At 33.7% G+C, this 19834-nt stretch overlaps 2 protein-coding genes across 4 annotated transcripts in view; one reads left to right on the top strand and one right to left on the bottom strand.

Annotated features, from left to right (window-relative positions):
- Window positions 1–19834, top strand: part of LOC118186170 (EEF1A lysine methyltransferase 1) — a 52397-nt gene that overhangs the window by 20425 nt on the left and 12138 nt on the right. Inside the window, exons 1-2 of one of the 2 annotated variants that reach the window (XM_085827329.1) lie at window positions 6413–6581; window positions 11676–11758. In XM_085827329.1, coding sequence (XP_085683455.1) covers window positions 6447–6581; window positions 11676–11758 — 218 coding nt within the window. In that variant the 5' untranslated portion in view covers window positions 6413–6446. Of the gene's footprint in view, window positions 1–6412; window positions 6582–11675; window positions 11759–19834 lie in introns of those variants that run through there. The other variant, XM_085827330.1, reaches the window with a different exon arrangement.
- The window catches only part of LOC118204598 (ubiquitin-like FUBI-ribosomal protein eS30 fusion protein), a 33270-nt gene that overhangs the window by 6457 nt on the left and 6979 nt on the right, over window positions 1–19834 (bottom strand). Inside the window, exons 1-3 of one of the 2 annotated variants that reach the window (XM_035376906.2) lie at window positions 6088–6207; window positions 5360–5438; window positions 3124–3265 (exon numbers count right to left, since the gene is read on the bottom strand). In XM_035376906.2, the coding sequence (XP_035232797.1) occupies window positions 3124–3265; window positions 5360–5431 (214 nt within the window). In that variant the 5' untranslated portion in view covers window positions 5432–5438; window positions 6088–6207. Of the gene's footprint in view, window positions 1–3123; window positions 3266–5359; window positions 5439–6087; window positions 6208–19834 lie in introns of those variants that run through there. The other variant, XM_085827331.1, reaches the window with a different exon arrangement.

Below are 19834 nucleotides of genomic sequence, written 5' to 3'. Positions count from 1 at the left end.
TTTCCAATTAACCTCCACTGGGTGTCAATCCTAGCTGATTTTAAAACTTCATCCAAGTTTTCTAATTGTAAACTGCAAAATTGCGACTGCAGTATATCAGTAGCAACATCAATATCATCATCTTTCATGACTAAACGAAGTAACACAGAAAATCTGTTCAAAAAGTACCTTATATCAAAAAAAGATGCATTTGCTAGAGCAGAAACATCAGCAACTTTAGCATGCAAAATCACTTCATCGTTGACTGGAAATTTATGTAGTGTGTAATCACATACTCGACAGAAGTAACTTCTAACATGAAGATAAAACTTATTTTTGTCTTCTTCTGAAAGTTCTTCCACTACTTTTGTAGTTGCAGCTCCTATTACCAAATCTTCATCTTCCTTCTGATTTTCTGTTTCACCATAAATCACATCATATATAGAATTACAAGACAAAACACAGACTGGTTTTACAAACTTTGATAAAATGTCTTTAAACAGATCATAAATCATTGATTGCAAAACATGAATTAATGGAATTCTGCTTTGTATAATTGTGTTCAGAACATCGAATGATGGCAAAATGAATTTAAAAAAAAAAAAAAAAAAGCAGAAAGCTTTGTTGAGGTCCGAAGAAAAAAACATAAACATTCGTTCTTCAGAAGATAAACTTACAGTAATCGAAAAATGTTTCATGTATTGAGCAATTTTTTTTTATTATTTTGAGAGAAATTTGTATCAGCTTTACGCTTATATTTTGCAGTATTATTTTGAGAACTGCCAGTTGAATTGCTGAATGATGCAGAAATTACAAAAAATCAACAATGTGTTCATCCACATTTAATGGTAAAGAATCTGCCCCTTCTTCAGCTGCTAAATTTAAGAGGTGACAGGTGCACCTCATAATCTGCAAATCTGAATTTGCCTTTCTTAAGATGCCTGCAACACCAGTCTTCAAGCCTACCATTACTGGTGCATTATCGGCACCAAGCGCTAAGCAATTATCCAGAGGGACTGCATTTTATTTTAAAGTTTTAATAATTAGCTGTGCTATATTAAAGCCTGTCGAATGTCCTTCTAAAGTGGGGACAGAAAGTAAACTGCACTCAATTTCTGAAGACTCTGAATTAAAAAAAAAAGAAACAACAATTGGATACAGTTTTGAATTGGTATTATTGCTTCCATCCGTAGAGAGGCAGAACGGAGCTGTTTTAATGCAATCAATAACTGAAGATTTATTTTTCAAACTCATTTCTTTAACAATTGCACCTGTTTTGGTCCTTGCACTTGAGTATTTCTTAGCGATTTCACTATCGGGAAACATTTTTCTAAATAAAGCTGCAGCGTGATCCGATGCATTCAGTGGCAGGTTGTGCTCCAGTAAAAAGGCAGAGAACAGACATTCTGCATTAATCACTTTTTGGTCTTTTGTTTCCGAAGAAAAATTTAATTTTTCGTTTTTTCAAAACAACTCATGTTGTCCTTGTGTTTTTGTGTATGCACATGTTTGAGAACATCTGCCCTTCCACCAAGCGAAATCGAAAAATCGCAACGACAGATGGTACACCTCGCAAATTTATTACATTTCCTTGAAGAAATAATGGAAGGAAAGTCAACTGTGTACAATTTTTGAAACGTGCACGAGTATTTCACCTTTCTCACAGACATATCAAAAGACGATAATTTCTAAAACTATTTCCTAAAGGCACGTGTACTCACACAACTCAGGACAAGATGAACAAAATAGCGAAAGAACATCCAAAGAACGGCCAACGGCCTTGAGCTTGGCTAATATATGCCAGATGACACGCAGTGGAGCTCGATGCCCATTGGACAACTGGAGAACGACGTTTCTGGATAGGCATGCTGTCAATCACAAAGCAGAAATTCTCATCTGATTCGCAAGGTTTCATTTTAGATATAATCTAGAGAAAATTCAGTTGCTTTCAGACGTCCAAAATCACTTTTTTTTGGTTCATATAACGAAGTATTAAGCCAAGTTTCATAAAAATCGTGAGAAATATTAAGAATAAGAAAAAGTCGGGAGAAATATATTGTAAATCGGGTTGGCGGGAGAGCGGTCGAAAATCGGGAGTCTCCCGCCTAAATCGGGAGAGTTGGCAACTCTGCGTGAGGCACAAAGGGATTCCCCAAAGGTTAATGTGTGGTGTGAACTAATGCCCGACCGAGTCATTGGGCCTTTCTTTTTTACAGAAAAGACGGTCTCATCAGTCGTATACTTAGACACGTTGGAAAACTCCGTATTTCTACAACTAGAAAAGCTTCAGCCATATGTCTTTTTGTAACAAGATGGTGCACCACCTCATTGGGGTACCATCGTTCATAGTTCTTTAAGCGACCATTTTACAGGAAGATGGACTGGGCGAGGAGGTCCAATTCCTTGGCCACCCAGATAACCTGATATAAGGCCGCTGGACTTTTTCCATTGGGGATTTGTAAAGGACAACATTTACAGAAGGACAGCGTCGAGCATTGATGACCTAAAAGCCAGAATTACAACAGCAATAGCCTCTGTGGATGCCGACACGCTTGCTGGTACCTGGCGTGAAATTGAATATCGACTTGATATTCTCCGTGCGACGAATGGGGCACACATGGAAGTTCATTGACAAGGGTCATGAAACTTTTCGAGTCTATCTAACCATTTACGTTAGTAATTTTAATCTATCTTTATTATTTTATGAGTTATTAAACCTCAAAATGGGCCCGGGACTTTATAAACACCCTGTATTTATTAATATATACAATTTGGCAGCACAATTTTGGTTTAATTGTAGTATATTGTTCCTCTGGCATAAAATCTAGTTTGAGAGATCAACTAACAAGGGCAATAATTCTGATTGTTTTACCAATGACTTTTGACTTGCTGGTTTTTTCTGGACATTTGACTTAGTAACGACAGTTTTGTATGAATTATATGATTTCATTAACTTCACTTATTTACTAGATTTATAATTTGCATTATTTTTCCCCTCTGGCTATATAAGACTAAATAACATTTGCTTTTTAATGGTCCCTTCAAAAATGTATACGTGATGTTTTACTATAATAAATAGATTCATACTGCACATGAAATAAGTTACACAGCTATTTTAAATAAAAATACAAACAGAATCCATACCTCCTCTAAGCCTGACACACACATCTATTGTTGCACCATCAGTTAAACACTGGGCAATCTCCTGATCATCATCTAATGGAATACCACCACAATAAAGAACTTGTTCTTCACTTGATATACCTTCTACTTTTTCAAGAAATGTCTAAAAATATTAAGGAACACTTATCAAAGTATTTTTTCAAAGCAATGATTAAATTAAAAAAGGGGGAAGGAATAATATACAACATTAAATTTTATGATTCTCAAACTCAACAGCAGATTTATTAATGTATAATGAAACTGTAGAGAAGATAAACATTTGTGTAAGCACAAACGTCAAAGATGATTGAAAAGAATACAACAGTAAGATATTCATAACGATGGATTTAGTTAAACCATAGCTGCCAATTTTGAAATATGAAAAACTTCGAGATTCTTCTGCAACAATCTGAGAAGTTTTTGGCTTATTATTTTTAGAAGTTATTTTGGCTTTGTGTAATGGCGTGCTGCAATACAAAGCCAAAATAACAAGTCACAGAATTGCACAAACTCGGTATCCATGTGTACACTAACGCATTTTCACTTAAAAAAAAAAAAAAAAAAAAACAGAATTGCACAAACTAGGTATTGCGCACTCCCTTGACTTTATCCATGTACACATCGACCTATTTTCACTTAAGAAAACATCAGAGAATTGCACAAAGTAGGCACTATGCACTCCTTTTGTCAATGTACACATCAATATATCTTCACTTAAAAGTATAATTACAGAACATTCAGCTATTCAGGTTACCATAAATGAAACAACAACTTCGCGATTATACAAGGGGCACCCTTCAATCTACTATAACCTAATCTTTCTTTTTCTGAATTGAAATTTGACATTTTGAAACACCTTATCCTTACCTCCCTATTTTTTCAAGTTTTACAAATATAACCCAAAATGGTCTCATTAATAAATTGACACCAATCACACATAACAACTGGTAGAGACAGATGGGAAAAGTGCAGAATTTCCCACTGCTTGGCACGTTTTTAAGAACTGCACTAACTCAGTATCCATGTACACATCGACCTATTTTCACTTAAAAAAATGGTGCTACTTTGGTAGACGGTTGCACGGATTTTGGCGATTTGCCTTTTGGCGAGTAATACAACTTATGGTAAACCCATTGCTGGATAATTTATTTATGGTAACCGATACTTTGTTGTCATTTTATTTAAAAAATAATGCGTTTTATTATGCATAACTTCTGTATTTTAAATATTATTTATGGCTTCTAAATATTAAAAATCAATTTAATTTTACATTTTTATTTGAAATAAAAATTTTGTTGTTTATAATATTTTATATAATTTTATGTTGTGGATGATGTAATCAATGACGCCACCTTACTTAAAAAGTAATTGGTTTTATTAATATCTATAAATTTAATCTAATGTTTTAAACATTATTTATGGCTGTTAAATATTAAAATACATTTTAATTTTGCATTTGTTTTAAAAATGATTTTATTATGGAATATATTGTTTTCTGTGTTAACTGGAATTTAAGACAAATTTTTTTCGTATATCATGTTTAACCAGTAAATTTCAGTATATTAATACTAATTTATATTTTTTTAATAAATTTTTATTTCCGTTATAAATGCTTATATATTGTCTTATGCTTAATAATATATTCTTTTCTGTGCTAACTTGAATTTAATACAAATTTATTTTCGTATATCTCGTTTAACCGGTTAGTTTTACATCTACATGCTTCTTATCTGTGAATTTTTACTACCATATGCTTAATATATTGTTTTATCTGCTAATTTGAATTTGCATGCGCTAAAAATCACGTTTATGGCTCGGCTCTTTGTGAGCATAGCGAGTAAAAATGCAACGACGCCAACAGGTGCTTTCCCAAAGTGCCAAGGGGTTCTCTGCGGATGAAAACCCACAGAAATACCTAAACTGGTTAAATGGGTTACCATACAATATAAAATCTTGCCAAAAATCAGCATTACTATGTTAGACTAAATACTGCCATATTTGGCAGCCCATGTGTTTCGTACATCTGTACCCAAAAATGTAAATAAAATTCAAGTTCTAATTTACAAAATTCACTAATTTGCACACAACATTTTGTCCCAAGATGGGCAGATCGTTAGAATTTTTGTGAATTAAGTTTTTGTTGAAAATTTATGTATAGATGATGATTCAGACAAAATCATCACAATAAATAGTACTAAAATATACTTAAAAAACTTACTTTAAGATATGAAATCCTTTCATTATTCACATCAACAGGATGGACATTTTGGCTTCTCAAAAACAACTGCATGTTGAGTCTGCAAGTTAAAAAAAAGTATTTGGTAAAACTGGATATTACAGTCATAGCATACTGCGCTACTTTAATAATAATTTAAACATTTTAATAATTTAAATCATAATTTTGAAAATCCTAAATTGTAGTTTATAAACCTATACATACGTGTGTATATGTGTGGGCGTGCCAGTATGTGCGTGAGTTAGATTTTCTCAGAAACGTACAATTTAACAACTGAAACACGAAATCTGCTAAAATCCAAGTGACTAAATATACTCATTTCATACATCAGTATTACATGACAAACAATGAAACAACTGATTGTGACAGAGAAATTATCCTTCACCATACGGCACGGACCAATTCATTATGATTATTAGTATAGCATTAGTAATAAATAGTATAGCATTAGTAATAATTTTAAATGGTTGACTCAAAATGAAATCAAGATGTGGCCGACTTCAACCATTACTTGCTGACATTTTTCTGCAACTTGTCAAATTTTACAACGCATGTTAAGCATTTTTAGCAACTTTATCTTTTATTTGGCTATTTTATTTCCGTTTAAGAAATTTATTCTATGATACTCTTATCATATTAATTGAATTGTTGATAAAAATAACCATTGTATTTTCACCGATTTAAAAAAGTTTTAAATAAATTGCGATTACCTGTTAACGCAAGCTTCTAGAACACTACAAAATTATAAAAAAATTCTCAACACACGAACACGAGCGCAAAAGCAACACGATGCAGAGTTGAGTACATCTACGTCTGGCATGCGCGTTGACTTTAAAAAAAAAAAAGCAAGTTACTTTTATTTTCGATTGATATACGTACAATTTGATAAATCACCACAATTTTAAAAAATGAGATCACGATTTAAACTTGATGAATATTTCAAACAAAGTCATTGTCATAAATTAATTTTTCACTTATTATGCATTTTTTAATATGACAAAAACAAAGAATTACTTCCGAAAGTGGCAAAACCCAACGTCTATGAAATGTAAACAAATTACCTTACAACATGCTATCTGATGATAACGATATAAAACTTTCCGAGCATACTTTGAAAGCTCTTCAGGAATTCTACAAAGAACAAGAAGAGAAATCTCTTTCAGAAACTACACATAATAATAATATTTTAGTGGAGGAAGACTGGGTAATTTTTATACGTTAGCATTAAATCAAACTGAAAACATACGCATGTAGCGTTTTGGAAACTAGATACATGTGCTTACAATCAATTTTCTGGATCAATTATAACATTCATTTTAAGTTTTTTTTTTTTTTTTCATAAAAATTCCGCACAGAAGTTATGTACAAATTCATTTTAATGTCTTGGATCTTGTCAAATGGGCTAGCTGCATAAATGTTTTCATCATTATCTGCTTGTGTAATACGAAATCGAGAGAGTTTTCTTTTTCCCGCTAAGTTATATGTTTATTTATGTACTAGATAACTATCAAACCTTGCTTGCTTTTCCGTAATCAACAAAATAAACTATAATGTCTTCTTCGTTTTTCTGAATTTATCATAAACAATAGACTTGTTTCTAAATGCAGCAGTATATAATACATGAATTTTTTTTTTTGTTTTGAAATATAGTTATTATTTTGTGGTAATTTATACAAATTTAAGTTTTAGATTGGAAAGCAAGGTAATGATTTTGATTGTTTTTTTTTTCCCCCACATTTCTCCAACTTTTGCAGTTGTTTGCACTATTTTATTCTGCTTTGCTCTATCTGAATATGTTTTTTGAAAGTACTTTTAGCTTTAATTTAGTTTTTTAATTTTACAAAAAAAAAATATTTATATCCATTTTATATGGTAATTGTATTGTTGTGAATGAATTTTTCTTTGGTTCTAGAGTAAACGTGCATTTGGATACTGTTATTTAATTGCTGAAGTCGTACCTATTTGTATGTGAAATCGGTGAAAATACAATGGTTATTTTTATCAACAATTCAATTAATATGATAAGAGTATCATAGAATAAATTTCTTAAACGGAAATAAAATAGCCAAATAAAAGATAAAGTTGCTAAAAATGCTTAACATGCGTTGTAAAATTTGACAAGTTGCAGAAAAATGTCAGCAAGTAATGGTTGAAATCGGCCACATCTTGATTTCATTTTGAGTCAACCATTTAAAATTAGGCAAAAAAAAAATTGTTTGATGTAGCTTTTTAATAGTAATACTATCAATTTCAAGAACAGTTGATGTTGATCCCTCTTCTGCCTTCTGAGTATAAAATTAGAGTAAAAATATTTTTATGGGTGCGCCTTGGCGATAATTGGCGATTTTTGATGGTATATGGACACAGAGTATGTGCAATTCTTCGACTTGGTTATTTTGGTTTTGTCTAGCGGTGATTTTTGGGCCAAAAATCGCTGCTACACAAATCCAGGGGATACTTGGATAAGCGGCACTTGGCGAGGTTCCTGAATTGAGCAATAGGTGCCAAACTGTGGCAAGAGTGTTTAGGTTGCTAGTTCAGATGTTAACTAAGATAGGGAAAAGGAAAGGACTATTTTCTTTCTGTGTTGGGTATCCTGACTTTGCAGATAAATCTCTGTGCATGTGATCATGTGACTTTTTCAGCAGCCATTTTGAATTCGCTGTTTAATTATTTTCTAAATGAATTAATTAAAACTGTAATTAGAATAAGATAATTTTATTTTTATACAAGATGGCTCACATTATTTCAGGTATTACATATCACTAATTTCTAAATAAATTATTTTTAAAAATTTATCTAAAATTTTTAATTATAGACTTCAATAAATTATGCTTTTAATCAGAATAAAATAATTTTATTTTTATAGAATAAAATATACAAATTCTCTCTCGTATTTCCAGGTAATTTCTAATTAGAATGAAAAATTTTTTAATTATTTACTTGATATTTAAATTTGTGGGAGTCTGGCCATAAATAAATTAACTGTACTTTTAATACGAATATATATATATATATATATATGTTTTAATTTGTGGAAGTCATTTGTTTAATCCCTTTTGTTAAGTTAATTAAATTTGTGTCTTCAAATCTTTGAATAAGATTTATATTTATAGATTTTTCTGACGTGTTACTTATGTTCATGTTTAATACTAATGAATCTAATGTAAACTCAAACTTCTAATAAATAAAACATAGAAATCTTTGCATCACTGTATTTGCAAGAAATGCGTAACTGAAATACATGCGTCGACCACATAAAATTGCTTCGCCGGACACTAGTTTGAAACCACTGTTATAGAGAACATTCAAATTGCACAAAAATAATATCTTATGATTTAACTTTTCATGGAATAAATATAGACAAATAAAATTAACATTATTCTATTTTATTTGATTGGTCTCTTTTATGTCATGAAAAGACATAGAAGCGCTTGTTACAAATCTTCTTTCCCTGCTGTTATGCAATTCAGGATGACATTTTTTTATTTACCTACATGAAAACTATTTTCGCACTTAAACAAGAAAAAAAATAATAATACTCTTAAACTTATTAAGAGAAATTGTGTGCATAAAAGAATCCAGAATGTCCAATATAAACCGGACTGGATGATGATTGAATACATTTTGGAGATTTAATATTGTTCTGGAAATACATGCATATTTTATTTTTTAAAACTTTCTTTAACTATGTGATATATATTGCATTTTTATGATCATTGCTGCATTTATATAAAGAACATGTATAACCATTATTATGGATAATTGTTCAAATTAATGCTAAGAACTAAAAAGCAGAAGTATAAAAGTTAATGATGCTGGAGTTATCTATATCATAATCTAAAATGCTAAGATGAAAAAAAGTACGTATATTTACCTAATCATAACAACTAATCGAGTACAATTTGTTCTATGTGTATGATTTACTTTCTCGAAGCAAATGTTACACTTTGCCTTATGCGATTTTCGTCCGATATTGGAAGAGCTTTTCTTCAATATTGAGCTGAAGATGGAATTTTTGGAAAGCGCCTTTTAATGCCATTTCTCTCTTGGTGTAAAAAAATCCCTCCCGAGGATATGGCAATTTTTCATAATTCAAGATGGCGGGAAAAAATTGTGCCAAGTGCCGCTTATCTGAAATTTCTTCAAATCCAAAATAACAAGTCAAAAAATTGCAGAAATTTGGTATCCATGTACACATTGACTTACTTAAAAAAACATCAGAGGTTTGCACAAACTAGGCATTAGGCACTCCCTTTGGCTATGTATACATTGATCTATATTCACGTAAAAAGTCAAAGGAGCACCAACAAAAGCTATATAATCTCAATTAAACTACATTTTAAATCAAACAGTGAAATAACATAAAAAAGTAAATTTATCTTAGCACTACACAAAGAAAATATCCACTTACTTTATTAAAAAATTTTCGTGTCTTCAGTCAAACAAAATTCCTCAACAACATCCAAAAACTTCCTAAAATTATCTGATCTAGGATCTGTAATCTGTATACTGGCATCACCACATAAATTCACAAAAATCAAAGTCAAAAGTATCCTCCATAGTGCCGATATCTCCGACGTTCAACCATATGCATTTGCTTCCTACAAACAGGACACTTACAATGGCTACTAAGTAAACCTTCATTTTCACACCAGTCAATTAACGTTTTCCCCCCTTTCGTTTCAAGTCGTACAGGAACTTCAAATTAATCTTACCACATTCAGCCATTTTACCGAGTGAACCACAAAATAACAACATACTTCTTTCCAAATCTTTTCCCATCATTCAAATTCACCACAGTCACGCATCATTCAACCAATTATGTCATAATAGGGTTTCCATGGCATTCAGCTACTCAAGTTACCATAAATGAAACAACAACTTAGCGATAATTCAAGGGCCACCATTAAATCTACTCTACTACCAATAAGTATTTGGACACCTGTGATAGAAAAGAAAAACTAACTTTTTTCAAAATCGGTAGTTGGTAGAGCCACCACGAGAGGTAATTACAGCGTAGACCCTCCGGGGCACACTTTCCGCAAGTCTTTGTATGACAGCTAGTGGTATTTTCTTCCACTCGGCTTGGAGAAGACATAGAAGTTCCTTCACCGATTTTGCACGGGTAGTGCACCCCTGAATTCGGCGATGCAACTCGTCCCAGAGGTTCTCGACAGGGTACAGGTCTGGAGTCTGGGCAGGCCAGTCCATTCGATGAATTCCATTGGCCCCTAACCAAGCCTTGGTTAACGTCGAAACATGACAACTGGCATTGTCGTCCTGAAAGTAACAGGGGTCCAACCCGTAAAACTGCCACAACGTAGGAAGCACATTGTCATCCAAAATAGTGCAGTAGGCATCGGAGTTGAGCTTACCATGAATGGGGACCAAGGGTCCCAGCCCATACCAGGAGAAACACCCCCAGACCATAATTCCACCTCCGCCGAACTTGACTGTTGGCACAATGCATTCTGGCAGGAGACGTTCTCCAGGTAGACGCCAGACCCAGACTCTGCCATCCGAACGGTAAAGGGTGAACCTTGATTCGTCACTCCAAAGAACCCGTTTCCACTGATCTAGGGTTTAATTTCAATGTGCTTTGCACCACATTAACCGAGCAGCGCGGTTGGACTTTATGATCAAAGGCTTATGGGCAGCAGCACGACCATGAAAACCAAGCAGATGTGCTTCCTTACGGATGGTATTCATTGAAACAATACTCCCGGATGCCTGTTGAAACTCTTCCCTCTTGAATGCGAGGGCCATTGGTTGGGTGCAGTTCTTCCGAATTTCTCTGGACAGCACTCGTCGGTCTCTGTCTCCCAGTTTCGTTGGTCTGCCGACTCGGGGCACATTCCAACAATCGCCGCTCATCTTCCACTTCTTAATCACATAGGCCACTGTCGATTTTGGGTACTTCAGATCGCTAGATATGTCCCTTAAGAATCGGCTGTATTTGTGATACCCGATAATTATACCTTTCTCGAAATCATAGAGCTTTGAACTGCGAGGCATCTTGCATGCGACTAAAGCCGATGCTGTTTCCTACATGATATATACCGGCGGAGTCAGTGATGTACCTTAGGACCTCAGATATCGTCATTTGCATAAGTGTCCTAATACTTATTGGTAGTCAGTGTACACATACATATTGTACATATACGTGTGTGCACCATGTGCATACATTTTAAGTGTTAGTTATGTGGTTTAATTTACCATTTGATGAAAGGTTTTATTACTGAATATACATCTGTGTATATATATCTCTATTATTAACATATTTCATGAATTACAGAAGTTCAGTCAATTTTGGTATGATGAAACTACAGCTAAAACATTGGCCAGAATAGCTCTCAAAGCAGCTGGAGAAAATGGAAAGTATGTTGCATGCTGAATTGTTATTTATGAATTTTTTTTTAATTTGTGAATAAAATGCACCTTTATAGAATATGACAATTTATTTTAATGTTTTTATAATATAAGCATGATTTTAATTTGGTGAAATAATCAAGAAAGGTACTTCAGTACTTTTCTGATTCTTTCTTCCTTTGACACAATGTAACTGGATTAAAAAATTTTTTGTTATTATGATCATGTATAAAATGATAAAAGTTTTTCATTTGAGTTCTGAAATTCAAATTCCAGTTAAAAAAAAATGAAGTTCTTTCAATTGAGAATACTTTTTTATAGGTACTAGGGTGAAGTTTTATTTTGGTAATAAAATTTTCAGGCTTCCAAATTCTATTTTACAATTGTTGCAGGAACTCTCAAAGATATTTTTACACAGTTCTTTTTTCTTCTTCTTCTTCTTCTTCTTTTTTTTTTTTTAGTGAAGAAAATAAGTGTAAAATCGGGGGGAAAAAAGGTGACCTTAAGTTTGTCAGAGATTTTCAATAAAACACGATCAGTTTCAAAAGCAGTCAGATGCAGATCCTTTTCTTCAGGAACAAAAATATTTTTGCCAAATAAAATAAGGAGGAAATAATCATGTCAGTGTAAAATTTGTTTGAATAGTAAAACTAACTGATAACTTTTAAAACAATACCTGTTTTGTTATTAATTTTTCATAAAATATCGAAGCTGTTTTTGCAAAGCATTTAGGGTGATCTTGAGTATCAAAAGAATGTTATTTTTAGCAGTTTAGACATCAAATGCAGATTTAGGGATTTTAAATTTGGTATTCATCTAAGGAAACAACTGAAACATTTGAAGTTAGGTTCTTCAAAGTGAGCCAAGTGCAAAATGTGAAGTTGTAGAGTGTTTGGGGAAATATTGTTGGAATGTAAAGTTGGATAGTTTATATTAATATTAAATAATACAGAACCTAGTAATGAAGCCTTTTAAAAATGAGCCTTGATTAGGTACTGTGTAACATGAATGGAATGATAAAATGTCTATTAAGACAAATATTTTATTGGAAATTCAAAGGAGGCGTTAATATTTGGTAAGTGTAATATTATTTATATGTTATTAATAAGTAAGGATTACACCAAGATCAGCTGAACATTGTTTATTCTACCCTACTTGCTACAATTCTGTACTACAGTTATGGTTACATACATTGTATTACAGCTACAGCTACATATGTGACATCTCTCTTTTTAACAGAAATAAAAAGATTCTAAATACTTTTTTAAATAATAGAGTTTTTTAACTATCATACCAAATGAAATAACATAGTTATGTCCATTTGGAAAATCTGGTGATGCATCACTTCTTTATGTTATTTTACTCCACTGATAGAGCAGTTGGTCCACTTGAAAATGGTGCTTATCAACCTGTTTAAGCCTTGCCAGTGATTCTTATTTTGTTTGCTGATATACCACTAGCTTGAAAAAATATGCATATTATGCATTTTTCAAGTTTATGGCATTTCTTTTTACTGCCTTTCGCTATAGCAGGACGTGATCTAGTTATTTAGTTGATTGGAGATTCAAGAGCTATTTCAGAGCATTACTGGGTACATCTGAGCACCTATGTGTTACAACAGCTGTTATTTGCCCACACATGTTTGTTTTCACCTGATGGAATGCGGAGATGATAAGCACTTGTTTATGAGTAGTCAAAAATATAATGGTCAGTGTCTCCAATCCCTCTACATATGCACTGCCCACTGTTCCAAAAGCCAAAACGAAATAAATAGCTCATGTATGGACCATGTCCCATCAGGAATAGTGTCAGCTCAGAAGTACCACTGCATAATTTATATCTGATCTGGGGAAGATAATTATGTACACTTTGGCCAGTATGTCATTATTCCAGGAACTTTGCCACTGCTCCATCCAAAGAGTCCTAGTGGTCATTTTCATGTGCAACTTCGGCCATGGTAGGTACAATATCTACATATGTTCATTCATGGTTGCCAATTTCGCAGTTTTGTGTACCTTTTTCATTGCCATGTACTCCAATGTATATATGGACTGATTGGAGCTTTGGTCTAATGTTTGTTGGCAAGAAGAGAAGCATTCTCTGAATCTCCTTGACTATAGTGTTCCAACTTTTCCAATCCTATATAGAGTAAAGACTTGATGTTGAGTTAGAATATATGGTTAGTATGTGAGCAACTAGAATGTTATAGTGAACTCCTGGATGCAACACTTTTGTTGCATGCAGGAGAATTTGCAAGTACCTTTAAATTTGGAGCGTTCCTACTAATCTCAGATTCATTCACTTCTTTGCTTTCACTGCTGTCATTCTGATAACTATTTTGCAGTGTGAAATCTTTCTGATTAGTTCCTTTAAGGATGATTTTTCTTTTCATTTCTAAGTCTTCCATTGCTTTGTATAATTCTGCATATTTCTCCTATGATTTTTCCTTTCTCATTGATGTACGTATGATTTCCTACCTTCAGCACTTTTATTATGATTCATATCATAAACTTTTTGTAATGCTTTTCAACAAATGTTGCTTTTCTTCTTCAATTCACTAATTTGAATAAAAGTCTCTTTTACTGGCATCAGTTCATTCATTGTTCTTCCACTCGTTAATTCTGACGGTGACTTATTTTCAGATAAAATAAGAGAGTTATGATATTCCAGCTATACTAAATATGGATTTTTGTTTTCAATTAGTTTCTTTTAACTTTCGCTTGACGGTCTGAATATGTCTTTCAATTATTCCATTTGAGTATGGGTAATTTGGACTTGGAAGTTCTATTTTCATAATTCCATTTCCTTGCAAATTCTGTAAATTTCTTGCAATTATATTGAAGGCAATTAATCTCAGTATACTTGTTTTGAGATACCATCTCTTTCAAAAAACGTTTTCAACTGTTTTATCACTGCTGCATCTGATAAATTTTCTAAATGTCATGCTACATATTTGCTAAAGTAGTCTATAGCTATTAGATAATTCTGCCTTGGAAATAAAAGATACATTCCCAGCACTTCCCGTGGAACTTTAGATATCAATGGTTCTTTACTGTTTGATTTTTGGAAACTCAAGCATTGTGTTATCAATTTCTTTTGACATTCTTGGCCAGTGTAATATTTCTCTTGCTTTATTTTTGTATTTTATTATTCCTAAATTATTATAATGAATTCTTATCAATCTTTTTGTAAACTTCTAGGTACAACTACACAAGAATTTTTAAATATTAAGCCATTTGCTTCTGATAGTTCTTATCTGAAGTTAAAATATAGTTTTGTCAGTTCTAGAACAATAAATTTTGTATGTAGCCATCCAATTTTAATAAATTTTTTTAAACATGTAGTTTTTTTTCATATTTATTGAAAAAATTCCATTTTGCCTTTAGACATTGATATGCATTTTACAAACATTCCAACATGGGCTTCTATGTATTCTTCAAAAAATCATGTCCTTAAACAGTAAATGATCTTCATAATTCATTAGCTATAAAGAGTTCTTTCCCTAGTTTATATTGTATCTCAAACTAATGTAGCTGTAATATTATATTCATTCTTTGTAATCTTACTGGACATTTATTTAATGGCTTTTTAAAATCTGATTCCAACAGTTTATAGTCACTTTCAAATGTAAAGCATTTACCAAATATATATTGGAGAAATTTAATTATTTATGTTAATGTCCACTGTTAAATTATGCTGCAGTTAGACTGCTCCTATCCCTTGTGAGATACATTTACAGATAAAACTACTAGCAAAATTATACCACAATACTGTAAAACTGGTTTATAGCACAATTTTTGGCCTCCTGAATCTTTTTTCATGCTCTGCATTCTAATTTCAGAAGACTTATTTCTTCAACAAATCTCTTAAACATGATGTTAATTCTGATTACATTGTAATATAATCGTATATAATTATTCCTATGAAAGTCTGTAATTCCTTGACATTTTTTTATGGTGTTATATCTAAAATAGCCATAATTTTGTCTTCATCTGGTTTTACACCAGCTTTAGAAAATATATGTCCCATATATTTGACTTCATTTAATCCAGTTTTACTTTTATTGAAATTTAATTTAACATTCTTTTCTCTGGTTCTTCACAACACCTTCTTTAAATTCCTTCTATATCACTAAGAATTTCAGAAAAACTTCTGGTAATGAACATCCATATGGCAACTTAAAAAACAGTATCTACCAGTGGAGTATTAAATGATGCAAGCTCACAACTTAAATCTGACAATTTAATTTGATTTTAATCTGACAACAGAGTCCATATGGCAACATAAAAAACAGTATCTACCAATGGAATATTAAATGATGCAAGCTCACAACTTGAATCTGAAAATTTAATTTGCCACAATGCTTTATTAGCATCTAAAATACTCAATACTTTATCATTTGACATTTGAGATAGAAATTTTTCAAAGGCTGATATATGGTGTTCTCTCAGTATATTTTAGTTAATGTACTGAGGATTTAAGCATACCCTTGGACTACTTTCTTTCTTTCTTTTCACCATTGATGGAACAGCTGGCCCACTGGGTTAGGTGCTTTTCAGCCTGTTGGATCCCGTTGATGGAATTTTAAAAATACATGAATAAATATAAATAAAGAGCTTAGTACTGTGTCCTCCGGGAATTGGCCACGAAACGACGAACATTGAAGACCAGAACATGGAAAGAAAGTGCATGGTGGGGACTGCTGAGACTAAGCGAAACACATTTCACTATTATTGTACATGTTAGGCACACAGTTATATTAAGGATGTGCTATAAAAATCAGGTACAGATGTAAAGATGACCAAATACATTACAAATTGTGGAATACATTAAATGAGTTCTGGATTAGTCATAATATTAAATATAATTAAAAACAGAAAAACAAACAAAAAAACACAAGACATTAAGTAAATCAATATATGTACAGAGCAGGCTGCTGACGGCATGGTGTCCAAGGAAAGAAGTCACTCTAGATTGTCAGCAATGCTTTTAGCAATGGTAGTGCAGTCTCTAATGCGGCTGAGCGCATATTTATTCTTAATTGTGTTCTTGAACCATGCTGGCATATTGATTGCAGTTGGTCTTTTCAAATGTGAATTTCCCGTGTGCGAGCAGTCAAACAGATAGTGATCTGGGTCACCAGTACTGCCACAAATACATTGGTCACTCTCTCTTAGGCGAAATCTGTGAAGATAGGACATATATGGGCCATGCCCTGTCAAATACTGTGTGAGGTGCGAAGAATTGCTATTTAAATTGTGGTTAACTTTTGGTTGGAAATCATACAGTCTTCAGCCTGTGATGCTTGTCTCCCAGTAGTTTTGCCACTGCTTCATTAGTTCACATTTGAGAGTAGTTTTCAGATACGAGTGTGAAGGGGCACATCAATGCTACTCACGTGGGGTTCATTGGCTGCGCCCTTCGCAATCATATCCGCTGCTTCATTTCTTTTAATCCCTGTATGGGCTGGAACCCATTGTAGCTGGAGCCTCAGACTTGCAGGAATCGAAATTAATAGTTTTTGTATGTCTCTGACAATGGGATGTCTACTGCGGCCACCTTGGATGGCCTGCAAGCTTGACATTGAGTCTGTGTAAATTACTTTATACCTGCTATTGTTAGCAGTAAAGTCCAGAGCTGCCTTTAGGGCTGTAAGTTCTGCCTGAAACACCAAGTTACTGGGATGAAGCTTCTTAGCCCAGGAATGTGGTCACCCTCCATTGCACACCAGGCACTGCCAGTCCCGAGTTCTCCTTTGGAGCCATCAGTATATACGGCTAAGGATTGTAATGCACTTGGAGGATTACAGTTTGCTTCTTTATCGAAGTCTGCAGGGTGGCAAGGAGAGTGGGTAATGTGATTCTCGTAGTCCCAGGATACATAGGTCTTATAGTACAGAGAGAGAGTGTTGTGGTGAGAGTGATCAGAATAAAACAAGACGTCAAATAGTAATGTCTTGTTTTAGTCTGATCACTCTCACCACAACACTCTCGCTCTGTACTATCAAGTGCAGCGTCGGAAGCCCAGCCAATACGTTTAATGCAGTTGTAGGAGGGGTACGGAATCCTCTGCAGATGCCCATAAGAAAAGGTCTTTGTGCGGAGTTCAATGCATGTTGCATGTTAATCGTGACATTGATGCCCCATATGGAAACGCCATGAAGAGCTATGCGCTCAGCAACTGTGACATACCATATTTTGAGCATCTGTGAGGAGACACCCCAGTTAGCAGCAGCTGTTCTCCGTATTGTATTAGACAATTTATGTAGCCTTTCTTTAAGATCCTTGATGTGAGGGAGCCAGGAGAATCTGTCATCTATAATCACACCCAAGTAGCAGAAATGTCTCACGAATTGTATGTTTCTGCCATGAAGGTTTACGCATGGGGTACGCTCGTGCCTTTTTCCTGGGCTAATTAGCATTCCTTTGGTTTTTGCTCTTGAAATTGTGAGCTTATGTTCACTGGCCCAGCGGACTATTTTGTCTAACACTTTTTGGGAATTTACCTCGTAACTGTTACGGCTGTGACCATTTGAAATTAGCAAGAAGTCGTCAGCATACGCTATTATTTCTGATGTTTCATCATCATCACACAGGTTGAGCGCGTTGCCTGCTACCAGGTTCCACAGAAGTGGACCTAGGCAGGAGCCCTGCAGGCAGCCTTTTGTCACCTTTTGCATGTGGACACCTCCGTCCATTGTAGCTTGAATTCGTTTTTCACTCAGGTAGCTGTAGATCAAATCAAATATAGTTTTGAAACAATTAATATCTTTGAGACATTTCAAAACATCATGCCACCACAACAAATCGAAGGCACCTTGAATGTCTATACTGATGACAACAGTATGCAGTTTATTCTGCTTGGTTCTAAGTACCATGTTCCGTAGGTGATTACGTGATCCACTGACTTTCCTGCTATAAAGCCATATTGCCTAGTATTTATGAGTTTATTAGCATGAATTTAAAAATTCAGTCTTTGAAGTATTATTCTTTCGAGGATTTTTCTCATGCCTGGGAGCAGGCAGATAGGCCTATAAAAGCAGCCTCGTTTGGATCTTTATTTCCCTTTAGGAAGAGGGCAACTTCTGCTATTTTTGTGCCTTCTGGAAAGTGGCGAATTCTCCAGCATGCCTGTAAATAGGAGAAAAGTATTGCCGGATGCGTGTTATGCATAGTTCTGAGAATGCCATTACCCTTGAATGACTATCCTTTTTTCTTACTACAGCTAATGAATTCATAAATTGTGTAGGTTGATTATCTTTCTGTAGAATACCCTCTTTTTCCATTCTTGCCAATTCATTTGTTCAGGTATATAATAAATGAAGTGTAATTTTCCTAGAGGGCTTTATTTGACATATTGACTAGAGCTTTTGGTTTTAATTTAATATGTTAGGTATAACTAGTTAAATTACCAATTTCCTTAAATAAGACTTGATAGCAGAGTCGTAGCTAGGGTTTTCAGCGCTCAGGGACAACTGAAGATTTCGCGCCCCTACTGCTTGCCAAGGATGGAAAACATTTAATTCTAAAATGTGGTAACATCAGTTTGGTGCCCCTTGGATTCTGTGCCCGGGGACAGATGCCCCCCTCTAGCTACACCCCTGCTTGATAGCTATCTAAAGATTCTATTTTCACTAGATTCGTGATTTACTGTATTTATCATTTGTACTAAGATTTTTATAATGAAGGTAAAACCTAAAATATCTGGAACAGTTTTATCACATTCTACTACATGAAATTCTACTTCATCTTTATCACCTTTAAACTTTTAGTATTTTACATTATTCTCTTCAAATTTTAAATAGTTGATTCTTATCTTCTACAGATCCTAAGAATGTATGCATTATTATTATTATGTGATTCATGTTCTAAATTATTCTGTACTATGTAGGGATTGTTGTGGATCCCAAGGAGTTCTTGTTGTGCATATTACATTAAATGTTCTCACTGTATTAATCCAGAACTTTCAGAGGACATATTACACAGCAAAAATCTATCTTTATTTCAAGGCTTCGAATATGCATGTTTTTCTTCCCTGAACAGCAGGTCTCTCTCTCCCTTTTTTTTCTGTGCGCTTCTACCTCAA

This window comes from Stegodyphus dumicola, chromosome 11 (assembly GCF_044657685.1).
Source record: "Stegodyphus dumicola isolate Sdum_Otavi_A_Nest chromosome 11, ASM4465768v1".
In the NCBI taxonomy this organism is placed as follows: Eukaryota; Metazoa; Arthropoda; class Arachnida; order Araneae; family Eresidae; genus Stegodyphus; species Stegodyphus dumicola.
Note: the sequence above shows the minus strand (reverse complement) of the source record. Positions and strands in the feature narration are given on the sequence as shown.